The sequence below is a fragment of the Coregonus lavaretus genome (assembly GCF_964263955.1).
Source record: "Coregonus lavaretus genome assembly, chromosome: 22".
NCBI classification, from domain to species: Eukaryota; Metazoa; Chordata; class Actinopteri; order Salmoniformes; family Salmonidae; genus Coregonus; species Coregonus lavaretus.
The window spans coordinates 42,363,907-42,377,217 of record NC_140009.1 but is presented as its reverse complement, the minus strand read 5'-3'; the positions used below and the strand labels follow the sequence as shown (position 1 = coordinate 42,377,217).

At 44.7% G+C, this 13,311-nt stretch overlaps 1 protein-coding gene across 4 annotated transcripts in view; it reads left to right on the top strand.

The window, feature by feature from the left end:
• The window catches only part of LOC311149766 (agrin-like), a 403,861-nt gene that overhangs the window by 287,284 nt on the left and 103,266 nt on the right, over window positions 1-13,311 (top strand). For all 4 annotated transcript variants that reach the window (XM_084186990.1, XM_084186988.1, XM_084186991.1 and 1 more), the window contains one exon: window positions 10,061-10,282. In XM_084186990.1, coding sequence (XP_084043116.1) covers window positions 10,061-10,282 — 222 coding nt within the window. The remainder of the gene's footprint in view (window positions 1-10,060; window positions 10,283-13,311) is intronic.

Sequence of the window (13,311 nt, the reverse complement as noted above, 5' to 3'; positions counted from 1 at the left end):
TCTCTCATCACTGTGGCCGTGGCAGCCATTGTCTCACACCGTACTTCCATCCTAACCACAACATACACACACACACACACACACACACACACACACACACACCACAAAGGAGCTTGTGTCATCCTAACTGGGCCAAACCACATGCCACCTCTGGGAAACCACAGTCCCCTGCTAACTTCAATGGCACATTCCAAAACATACTTAAAAGCACATACTGTACATCAGAACTTTATAGTGATTGCAAGCAGAAGAACGCACACACACTACTGCAGAAGAGAGGATCAATGCTGTCCTTTTTCATCTATAGTCCTCCCATCCAGCTGCTGTTCTGGCATTCCTGGTGTGTGTACAGTCTTCTACATGCACCCCAATAAGCCCGTAGTGGTTCAGCCTCCATCGTCTGCCACCTGGCACTGGCCAGCCTTTTATCACTTCCGGAAAGCTCTAAGAATGTCGACCGTGGGATGGATAGAGAGCGAAAGACTGGGATGATGGGGTGCCATGGCTGTCACTAGCCCCCACCCACACACACTGCTCTCTTATTGGGCGTGAGACGGTGCTAGTGTATCGATCAGTCACGCCACAAGCCGTCAGGAGGGTTGAAAATCCTTTCCACTTATGACACCAAATCGTGAGTATGGTGACAATCCCCCTAATGTGACTGTCATCCTCCCTTTCACTCTCTGCATCCCTCAAGGGCCACTTGTCCCCTATGGGGGGCCACAAACGTCCCTAATCATACGGACACAACCAATGTTCCCTCTAAGCCCACGGAGAGAAGCACAAGATTGAACTTCACTTAACTTTGTAGAGTTTTCCCTGTTAGTTAACACTATCAACGTTTCCCTTTACTGTGGCAATTGTGATCGAATCAACGCAATACTTGCCACTTTCAATACAACATACCGAAACAAAACAAACTATGCAAGAGATTTTGTTGTAGGCAGAACAAATCTGAGTATGCGCAAGATTCAGCCCATACTCTACACAGACCAGTGCGGCATAATTATTATTATTATAACCAATCAGAGCTGCAGTAGGCCTATATGCAAATAGACCATTGCCATATATGGAACTGTGCCATTTACTTTGAACTGGACTGTGTTTACAGCTATGGTCATGAGTAGATGCATGTAGCCAAGTGCACATTTTGTTAATATCCTTTGCTAGTTAGTGAGTTATTAACCCAGTTATATATCATTTGTAGTCAGCAATAGGGGAGTGATTGCTTCCTACAAGAGCACAAAACGTGTACGTTTCTAGACGTAAAGGGGCAGTGTGGTATTTTGAGACAGGCTTGAATAAGTTAAGTAGCCAATAGGCAGAGGGTAGCATCATTTGTCTGATTCTCTGTAATAATGGTATGGGAATAATAATGCATTTTATTTTGTGGTTTCTTGCATCAAACAACCCAACAACATTTTCAGTCCTCTCCTTGTTTGAAGGACAAGTGGATAAACAGGTTAATGTCAAACCATGATTTTATTTTTATTTTTAAGTCTCATGGAATGTATGCCTACGTTGAACATCACACATTGGCTGCTACTGTAGGCTGAATGATAGAACAGCTATTTCCATGTTAAAATGTTATGGGATGCATTTTCTCCATTCTTTTTGATGGTAGGCCACTCTGGTAGGCCTACATTATGACCAAATAGCCACAGTAGCCTACTTGACCACTGTTACAACTGTAACTTAAAGCGGGTACAGTCTCAGTGTTCACAGTAAACGTGCGCTGGAAGTTGCACAGAATGTTCACAACGTTCAAGTTTGTGCTCAGCAGACCTGAAATTTGCTCAGTGCCGTAAAAAATTAGAGGGAACATTGGACACAACCATCTTACAAGCTGAAAAGCACAACGCTGCCCTATTTGATTTATAAGAAACACAAAAAAAATGTATACACGCATGACTGTAAGTCGCTTTGGATAAAAGCATCTGCTAAATGGCATATTATTATTATTATATTATATTATATTATAAGCTCATATGGTCTTCCACAGGAATGTGTTCGAGGTCAGTCTCTCATGGGATAGCCACTTTAAAGATGAATGGCGGTGGATTGTGAGTGGCCAATTCATAGAATTCCCCAGATGCTCAGATGAAAAAAGTCCAAGAGGCTTAAGATGTCTCTGCCTTAACCCATGCTGCGAGACAGGGGCACATTAGATGGTACAGCGGATCACAGACAGACAGACAGACAGGCACACAGACAGACACACAGACAGACAGTGAAGTACTTAGTTAGATCGTTAGATCATTGGTTTGAATGCCATTTGAGAGCGGTGCAAGATTGGCTCATTGTTTGTGTGTGTGTGTGCATGCATGCATATATGTGTGTGTGTGTGTGCACACTCACACACACACACACTGTCATCCCGGAGGTTAACAGAGAATCACTCAGCCAGAGAGACATTGTCATTGTCAAAGAGCTTCGGCGAACGAGGAAAATGGGGAGAAAAGTATGCCTAAGGTGACAGCCCATATGCATGCATGACTGTAAGTCGCTTTGGATAGAAAGTGTCTGCTAAATGGCATATACACAAGCCTCTCTGGTGAATATTAATAATTAGCATGTTTAGTTGATTAGCATCACTGCCGCCGCGCGACGACACTAGTCGCTGGCTATGATTATACTCATAAACAATACTATGCTGAGTACCTATTGAACCCAGCGTGGACCTCCAGGGATGTTTGGTAATTCATCTAATTAGTGTCATTGCTCTGGGAGTCAGGTTGACGGTATGGCGGGGGTACTAGGGATTATATTTAACGTAGCCCATAGCGGACTGAAGTGTGTGTGTCAGTAGTGGCAGAGTTGCAGCAGTCACCAGGCCTTATGGGTACAGCAGGGTCCTGCTTTGGGAAGCCACCCCTCCCCCTTACCTTGTTTGTTGCACCCCTCCTTCCTTCCTTCCTCCCTCCCTCCCTCCTCTTCCTTTCTCACAGTGTATGTGTTGTGTGCCCTATGTGTGGACCAGGCCCACCATGCCAATGATGCCCATCTGCTGTTTGGTGGCCTGATTTTCCTTCCTTCCTTCCTTCCTTCCTCCCCCTCTCCTCTCTCCTCTGTTCTCTGTAAATATAGACTTCATGAGATGGAGGAGCTCATCTTTGTATGTGTTCCCTCATTGTTGTCTTTCTCTGTCCTGGTTTACTTTCCCTTTTTCTATATTTCCCTCTTTATTTTCCCCTCTTCTCCCACCCCCCTCTCTCTCTCTCCCTCATCTGTGTTCCCTATGTCTGATAGAAGAGAAAGCGTGTTTGGGGTTTTAAATGGCGAGTGGAGGACTAAAGGCGTTTGGTTTTGTCCTCTTGCAGCTATTACTCTGTAATAAGTGCTCCGTAGCAGGGAAACCGGGCCCGTGGGCCTTCCTATTGAGCCTTTTCTCTCCCGTTCTGGCACCTATTTTAATATGTTCCATAAATGTTTTCACTGCTAGCGAGACACGGGGTGGCAGGCACTCCCCCCCCCCCCCCCAACCCCCCACCCCGCGTCACCAACAAAACTGAGTAAAGGCGCTTCCCATTAGCTGTTCTCCACGATGGCGGAACTGACACCCGCTTCTCCCTCTCCCGATTGGCTACTGAGAGCATGGGGAGGGGTTTTCTCAGATTCCCATTCTGATAGTGACATTGGGAGTAATCCTGAATTGGACCAGGGAGCAGGGAAGATTCCAATCTACATATGCATGAGTAGGGAGATTGTCGACCGCAAAAATATAAACTCCCTGCTTTTACATCCATATGTACAGGGTTAAACTGCATACATTACCCACACAAACACGACTAAGAACATGACACACTATCTCTCCGGGCTTATATACAGAACGCCCGCCGAGTGCTTTCAGCTCAACAAGGTTTCGACTGAGGCAATACTCAGGTCGACTCTGAGAAATCTCAGATTTGCTTGTCAGATAAGGCCTCTAAATCTTTACTAATGTGACAGTTTAGTGAGAGATGGGAAGAGGCAACACCCCACTTGGGGAGAGACAGGCAGCAGAACATTTGTCGGTGGGTAGGCCAGCAGCAGTTATGTTTCTCTAAGCAATCCGCAGTTCTGCATGCTAGTAGCACCCCAGAAGCCCACTTCATCAGACAAGGAGTTTTAATCACCCTGGTTTTAGGCTCGGGGATGGCCACTATAAAATATCAGACTAATTAAAAGCAGAAGGAAAGCAGGGGAGGGAAGGGAGGGTCTAGACTGGTGGGAAAAGGGCACAAAGCAGAGGCAGAATTCAGACTCCCAAGTCGCCACTTCCGAGACAGAAACATAGTCCTTTCGTAGAAAAGCCACTGTATTTTCTTTACTTCAGCTAGGAGCAGAATTATTGATCAGAGGAGAGTTACTCATCTCCAAGACTACTCCTGCGGCGATGCACTCACTCACAGACATCCCTCCACAGCACACCTTTTTCTGTCTCTCACTTCTTTGATGACGTTTGTGGCACTCTGGATCTTACATGCACGCACACACACACACACACACACACACACACACACACACACACACACACACACACTATTGTCTCGTCTTTTTCATCTGATAAACACAGAGGGACATTAAATAGTGCGTGTGCGTTTGATGCTTGTATGTGTGTGTATGCGACTGACTTCTGCAGCCTCCCAGTATCCGTCCCTCTCTAATGAGGCATATGGTTGCAGCAGCTCCAGTCCTTGTACAGCACAGCCACCACTACCATCTCTACCCAGGCCTCCTGGATGACAGGCTGCTGTTTCAGTCTCCCTCACTGATTTTGAGGGAGAAAAGACGCTTTCAGTTCCCTGAGATTTTTTTTCCTGACTGAGAATATGTAAGCCATCTCAATTACCAAAGCCGGGTATAAAGGCTGCTGGACTTTTCTCAAAGTCTCTAATCATACACTCTCTCTCTCCGCACTAAGATTATTTCACCGAGAACTGTGGGAGTTTTTCTTCTTCGATTTAATAAATCTGGAAGAAAAAATGTGCCTCCAGAAGGAATGAGCATTAAAGAATAAAGAGGTTTTTGGATTCTTTTCATCTTAATTTTTGGGGTAGAAACAAAGAGAACCAGGGACATAAGCGTTATCGGAGGCTGCAGTTGCATGTTAGGGAGTCGGGCCTTGGGAAATGGGTCAGTGAACCCATCTGAAGGCCATGAGTGTTTGTGCAGATTGCCCTCTGTTTCCAGCGCTACACACACACAGTGAGAACATAAATATATGTCAGAATAGTTTTTTTTGAAGCCCGGCAAAATTAGGCACAGTTCCACCACTTTCATGTTTGCATGCCAATTTCACAGCTCTTTCAAACCACCGGCGTTCCCACAACACAGAAATCAATAGCAGTGTTCCACTGCTTAAGCCGCAACATTCCAATTACAAAAAGTGAGTGCCTTGCTCATCCTTGCTCATGATCTGTATGATTGGTTAAATTATGGTCGCCAGTGGGCAATGCTCCTCCTCACACCAGTATTGGCTAGGGCCTTATCTTGTTGTGTTGCTGTTCTCTTTTTCTTTAAGTGCCTAATCAATGTTGGCTTTCTTGTCCTGTGAAGAGACACTATCACACTGACAACAGCCTAACTGCCCGAACGTTTGTTCTGCCCTTGTTGAAGTAAAGAAGTAAGCTTAAAATACCTTAGAAACAATATTTGTTGTGTGCGGACCCTCTATACTGCAGCCCAACTAAATATAATCAAATCAAATGTTATTGGTCACATACACGTGTTTAGCAGATGTTATTGCGGGTGTAGCGAAATGCTTGTGATTTTATCAAATCAAATCAATGTTTATTTGTCACATACCCGTGTTTAGCAGATGTTATTGCGGGTGTAGCGAAATGCTTGTGCTTCTAGCTCCGACAATGCAGTAATATCTAACAAGTATAATCTAACAATTTCACAACATATACCCAATACACACAAATCTCAGTAAGGATGGAATTTAAGAATATATACATACAGTGGGGAGAACAAGTATTTGATACACTGCAGCAGGGATTTTGGCCCACTCCTCCATACAGACCTTCTCCAGATCCTTCAGGTTTCGGGGCTGTCGCTGGGAAATACGGACTTTCAGCTCCCTCCAAAGATTTTCTATTGGGTTCAGGTCTGGAGACTGGCTAGGCCACTCCAGGACCTTGAGATGCTTCTTACGGAGCCACTCCTTAGGTGCCCTGGCTGTGTGTTTCGGGTCGTTGTCATGCTGGAAGACCCAGCCACGACCCATCTTCAATGCTCTTACTGAGGAAAGGAGGTTGTTGGCCAAGATCTCGCGATACATGGCCCCATCCATCCTCCCCTCAATACGGTGCAGTCGTCATGTCCCCTTTGCAGAAAAGCATCCCCAAAGAATGATGTTTCCACCTCCATGCTTCACGGTTGGGATGGTGTTCTTGGGGTTGTACTCATCCTTCTTCTTCCTCCAAACACGACGAGTGGAGTTTAGACCAGAAAGCTATATTTTTGTCTCATCAGACCACATGACCTTCTCCCATTCCTCCTCTGGATCATCCAGATGGTCATTGGCAAACTTCAAACGGGCCTGGACATGCGCTGGCTTGAGCAGGGGGACCTTGCGTGCGCTGCAGGATTTTAATCCATGACGGCGTAGTGTGTTACTAATGGTTTTCTTTGAGACTGTGGTCCCAGCTCTCTTCAGGTCATTGACCAGGTCCTGCCGTGTAGTTCTGGGCTGATCCCTCACCTTCCTCATGATCATTGATGCCCCACGAGGTGAGATCTTGCATGGAGCCCCAGACCGAGGGTGATTGACCATCATCTTGAACTTCTTCCATTTTCTAATAATTGCGCCAACAGTTGTTGCCTTCTCACCAAGCTGCTTGCCTATTGTCCTGTAGCCCATCCCAGCCTTGTGCAGGTCTACAATTTTATCCCTGATGTCCTTACACAGCTCTCTGGTCTTGGCCATTGTGGAGAGGTTTGAGTCTGTTTGATTGAGTGTGTGGACAGGTGTCTTTTATACAGGTAACAAGTTCAAACAGGTGCAGTTAATACAGGTAATGAGTGGAGAACAGGAGGGCTTCTTATAGAAAAACTAACAGGTCTGTGAGAGCCGGAATTCTTACTAGTTGGTAGGTGATCAAATACTTATGTCATTAAATAAAATGCAAATTAATTACTTAAAAATCATACAATGTGATTTTCTGGATTTTTGTTTTAGATTCTGTCTCTCACAGTTGAAGTGTACCTATGATAAAAATACAGACCTCTACATGCTTTGTAAGTAGGAAAACCTGCAAAATCGGCAGTGTATCAAATACTTGTTCTCCCCACTGTATATGAACAAACAATGACAGAGCGGCATGGACTAAGATACAGTAGAATATTATAGAATACAGTGTATGCAAATGAGATGAGTAATGCAAGATATGTAAACATTATTAAAGTGACTAGTGTTCCATTTCTTAAAGTGGCCAGTGATTTCAATAGGCAGCAGCAGCCTCTAATGTCTTAGTGATGGCTATTTAACAGGCTGATGGCCTTGAGATAGAAGCTGTTTTTCATTCTCTCTGTCCCAGCTTTGGATGCACCTGTACTGACCTCGCCTTCTGGATGATAGCAGGGTGAACAGGCAGTGGCTCTGGTGGTTGATATCCTTGATGATCTTTTTTGGCCTTCCTGTGACATCGGGTGCTGTAGGTGTCCTGGAGACGATGGTGAGCTGGAAAGCCACCACAATCCTGAGATTTTAGGCATGACACTATCTATCAAACTGATAGGCCACTCTCCCTAACATTTCGAAGATGACATCACTGCTATCTGTTCCCCTCCTCTCTCACCTGGTATTCCATGGGCGAGATAGAGCCACAGTGGTAAATTGCCTCTTGCTATCTGTTGATGATTTTACCCAGAGTGCATGGCTGAGGGTCAGGGGGAGGAGAATATTAAGAGTATTAAATGCACCTGTGCTTTCGAAATGAAACAGCAACGATTTCTTAATTGGAGCGCCTGGCAAGATTCTTGTCTAATCCCATAATAATCAGGATAATGACAGCACTCCCTCACTCTCACTGGGAAGCCGTGGATCAAATGCATCCTCGCATCCTCTTCCCTCTGCTTTTAATCTTTCTCCCAAACTGCTGTCACGCCACGTTTAGCGCCACCGCGTTATGCCCCCACGCGCAAGGCATGCCAATGAGCCTCCCTCGCATGGCTTCGCCACCTTGCATAATTCTCCTGTCCGCTTGGCTCGACGAGGACATACTGTACGTCACATACTCCCGAGGCCTTGGGGTTTCAACTGTCAATCCGTTCCACCCACCCACCCAACCTCAAGTCAATCCACCCCCTTTCAATACGGCTAACATACAGGTAACTGCCAAAATAAAGGAAACACCTAAATAAAGTGTCTTAATAGGGCGTTGGACCACCACGAGCCACAACAGCTTCAATGCACCTTGGCACAGATTCTACAAGTGTCTGGAACTCTATTGGAGGGATGCGACACCATTCTTCCACGAGAAATTCCATCATTTGGTGTTTTGTTGATGGTGGTGGAAAACTCTGTCTCAGGCACCGCTCCAGAATCTCCCATAAGTGTTCGATTGGGTTGAAATCTGGTGACTGAGACGTCCATGGCATATGGTTTACGTTTTTATGCTCATCAAACCATTCAGTGACCACTCATGCACTGTGGATGGGGCATTGTCATCCTATGGGGGCATAGCCATGGTAGCCAAAATAATGGCCTGCACAGCATTTTTATACATGACCCTAAGCATGATAGGATGCTTATTGCTTAATCAACTCAGGAACCACACCTGTGTGGAAGCATCTGCTTTCAATTTTTTCTTAATATTTCCATTATTTTGGCAGTTACCTGTATGTCTAACCTTGACAACAATTTTTATGAAGAATTGATTGGGGGTTAAAGAAGGAAAAGGAGGCAATGATGATGAAACAATATAATTTGTTCGATCACGTCAGATCACGTTGTCGTCTACGCGTTTCTTCCTGTTTCTTCCCGATCCTGACCCACTTCCCAACTCGCCTGGCAGTGGCAGAACCGGTACCACATGGAACACCACATCCCACTCCTCCCATCAGAAGCAGTCTCTTCGCTAACCCCCAATTTAATGAAGTTATACTGTAGTGGAGCGGCCGCAGAAGAGAGTGGCATGCAGACACCTCCTCTCTGATGTTCTCCCGCTTCTTCAAATCTGTCTCTGCCAAGGAGCTGGGCTTTGTGAATTATTAAGCAGAGAGCTCTCTTTTCTTCTTCTTCTCCTCTGTTGCTTTTCTTCCCTCCCTCTTTTCTATCCACATAGCGAGAGCTCTCTTCATCCACTCTTCTCTCTCTCTCTCTCTCTCTCTCTCTCTCTCTCTCTCTGAGAGGTTATCAGTGAGATGCAAATGACCTCGTTTGAAGAACGGCATGCTTGGAAACATCATTTAATCAGCGCCCGTTTACTTCCCCATAAATAGAAAAATATGGTTATTCTCTACCATTCCTCGCCAGTTTTCTATCTGTGCCATAAGTCCATGGTTTTTACCCATATACCTTAGGGTGTTGGTTTCTGATTGGCTCATACAGAGTGGTCAACCACCTGTAATTGGCTCATACAATGTGCTCTGACACCTCTGATTGGCTTATACAGAGGGGTCAGCCACCTCTGATTGGCTCATACAGAGGTGTCTGCCACCTCTGATTGGCTCATACAATGTGCTCTGCCACCTGTGATTGGCTCATACAGGGCCAATCAGAGGGGTCAGGGCCAATGAGATTACCAGGAGGGAGTTGATTGATACAGGTAGTATCAATCAAGAACTATGGATGAGAGTCTGGTACATGTTCAGACTTGACCATAGGTTTGTGCAAGTAGGGGGATTAGCAGTACTTTCACATTGACCCGCCAACCCCCTTTTTTCAATCCTCCTGATCCTCCATCAACCTCTACTCTCTTTTAACCGATGCGATGACCCCTCTTCCTGCCCTTAGCCCCACCCATCTGTCAGCCCCCCACCCCTCAATACCCACCCTTCTCCATCTCTCCCTCACCTCTCTCACCGCTCCCTCACCCCCTTCAATGCTAACCCCAGTTGTCTCCCGTCTCAGATCTGCACGTGCCCAGCCCGTGTCTGGCAAAGGCCTGCGAGTTTGGCGCTGTGTGTATGGTGAAGAACGACAAGCCCGTATGTGAGTGCACCGAAGCCTGCATCCAGACACCTGACCCAGTGTGCGGCAGTGACGGCCACAGCTACGGCAGCCAGTGTGAGATGAGGGCCATGGGCTGCGCCCTGCAGAGGGAGATCCACATCCAGCACCGAGGACCCTGCAGTGAGTACCGGACTATACTGTAGTATACTGTAGTACACTATATATGTATACTGTACATCCCTGACCATGTGACCTGACCAGGAAAACAGGAATAACTCTGGGCCCTAGGGTATAAGGTCATATCATGTGGTCAGGGAAAAACTTCTGGTCTTAAAATGATACTTTGGGATTTTGGCAATGAGGCCCTTTATCTACTTCCCCAGAAATCTATGTTTGAAGGAAGTTGCTAACTAGCGCTAGCGCAATTGCTAACTAACGTTAGTGCAATGACTGGAAGTCTATGGGTATCTGCTAACATGCTAGCATTAGTTAGTTAGCATTGGCTTGAGAAACTACCTCTAACTTCCTTCACACTGGATACAGAGACAAAAAAATTAAAATAGATTGCATTTTCAACAAGAAAGGTCTAAAATAGGGAAATTGCAGGCTTGTGCCGGGCTAGAGGAGCGCTGAAAAGGGAAGGAAGGATGAGAGGAGACAAGGATAAGAGTGGATAGGTGAGAGGGACTCTGGGGACTTAGATAAATGGCCTCTGCCAAAATTCCGAAGTATCCCTTTAACTGTAGCATAATATAATATGGTATTATAGTATGAACTACTATGGTCATTTAACTTACAGTGAACACATATTTAGTGCATGTGGCCCTTGTGTGCATCAAACCTTTTGCGGTTGCATGCACCATAGTCCAGCAAACCAACCACCAAACCAATTTACACACGTTCTTTAATGCCACTGTACTCTGAGTACGTCATCCCTCTCACCTCTCCAATCTTATCCTCGTCTCCTCTCATCCTCCATTCTCTTTTCAGCGCTCCCCCAGCCCAGTACAAGCTTGCAATTTCCCTACTTTTTACCTTTCTTGTTGAAGATGCAATCTACTTCCAATGAGAGAGGGAACAGCCATGCTCCTCCTGTTTAATTGGTGACTGAGTCATGAGTCTTTGTCTGCTCTCAAGAACCGGGGTAAAAATATCCCGGCTTCCGCAGGCACCCCTTTCATTGCCTGTTTTCTTTTTCTTCCCAAAAGCCTGGTTAATCCACTTGATGAAGCCATTTTAGCTAGACTTATTAATGGCATCTCTAGTGCTCATTTTCCCATAAAAGAGTAATTGATGATGACGATGATTAACATTTTCCTTTTACCAACAAACCGTTTGCTCCTGTGCCTTCCGTTCCATGTCCTTTCCTTGCTCTTAGTTATCAGCCAGAGTTCACACTGCAGCTTTAGTTTGAATGAGATGTTCTCTTATTGTAAATGTGGGCTACGCCATAGGCCTGTATCTCTATAGTAAGGAACATGAAAGCACAGATCAGACGTGAACAAATGAAAATAAATATTTACGTCTCTTCACTTATCTGTTCTCTTATTGGCTACTTAGCAAAGTTGATGCATGTTGCCTGCTAGCCATTTGGTCCTAAACAGGTAATAGCTTTTGATTTGATTTGATTATGATCCCCATTAGCTGATGCAAATGGCGACAGCTAGTCTTACTGGGGTCCGTCACATAAAGAAAAATACATTACAGACAAAATACTTTACAATTTGCATACATTTAAAAACATTAACATGTAGTGCGTGCGTGCGTGCGTCTATCAGTTACACATACAGTAGCAGTAAAAGTTTGGACACACCTACTCATTCCAGGGTTTTTCTTTATTTTTTACTATTTTCTACATTATAGAATAATAGTGAAGACATCAAAACTATGAAATAACACATATGGAATCATATAGTAACCAAAAAAGTGTTAAACAATTCTTCAAAGTAGCCACCCTTTGCCTTGATGACAGCTTTTCACACTCTTGGCATTCTCTCAACGAGCTTCATGAGGTAGTTTTGGGTCATTGTCCTTTTGAAAAATAAATCATAGTCTAACTAAGCGCAAACCAAATGGAATGGCGTATTGCTGCAGAATGCTGTGGTAGCCATGCTGGTTAAGTGTGCCTTGAATTCTAAATAAATCATTGTCAGTGTCACCAGCAAAGCACCCCCACACATCACACCTCCTGCTCCATGCTTCATGGTAGGAACCACACATGCAGAGATCATCCATTCACCTACTCTGCATCCCACAAGGACACGGCGGTTGGAACCAAAAATCTCACATTTGGACTCATCAGACCAAAATAACAGATTTCCACCGGTCTAATGTCCATTGTTTGTGTTTCTTGGCCCAAACAAGTCTCTTGTTCTTATTGGTGTCCTTTAGTAGTGGTTTCTTTGCAGCAATTCGACCATGAAGGCCTGATTCATGCAGTCTCCTCTGAACAGTTGATGTTGAGATATGTCTGTTACTTGAACTCTGTGAAGCATTTATTTGGGCTGCAATCTGAGGTGCAGTTAATTGCCGATTTCTGAGGCTGGTAACTCTAATGAACTTATCCTCTGCAGCAGAGGTAACTCTGGGTCTTCCTTTCCTGTGGTTGTCCTCATGAGAGCCAGTTTCATCATAGCCCTTGATGGTTTTTGCGACTGCACTTGAAGAAACTTTAAAAGTTCTTGGAATTTTCAGGATTGACTTACCTTCATGTCTTAAAGTAATAATGGACTGTCGTTTCTCTTTGCTTATTTGAGCTGTTCTTGCCATAATATGGACTTGGTCTTTTACCAAATAGGGCTGTCTTCTGTATACCACCCCTACCTTGTCACAACACAACTGATTGGCTCAAACGCATTAAGAAGGAAAGAAATTCCACAAATTAACTTTTAAGAAGGCACACCCGTTAATTGAAATGCATTCCAGGTGACTACCTCATGAAGCTGGTTGAGAGAATGCCAAGAGTGTGCAAAGCTGTCATCAAGGCAAAAGGTGGCTACTTATCTCAATTATAAAATATATTTTGATTTGTTGAACACTTTTTTGGTTACTACGTGATTCCATATGTGTTATTTCATAGTTTTGATGTCTTCACTATTATTCTACAATGTAGAAAATAGTAAAAAAATAAAGAAAAACCCTGGAATGAGTAGGTGTGTCCAAACTTTTGACTGGTACTGTACATGTCAGTACATACACACAAAAAGTAG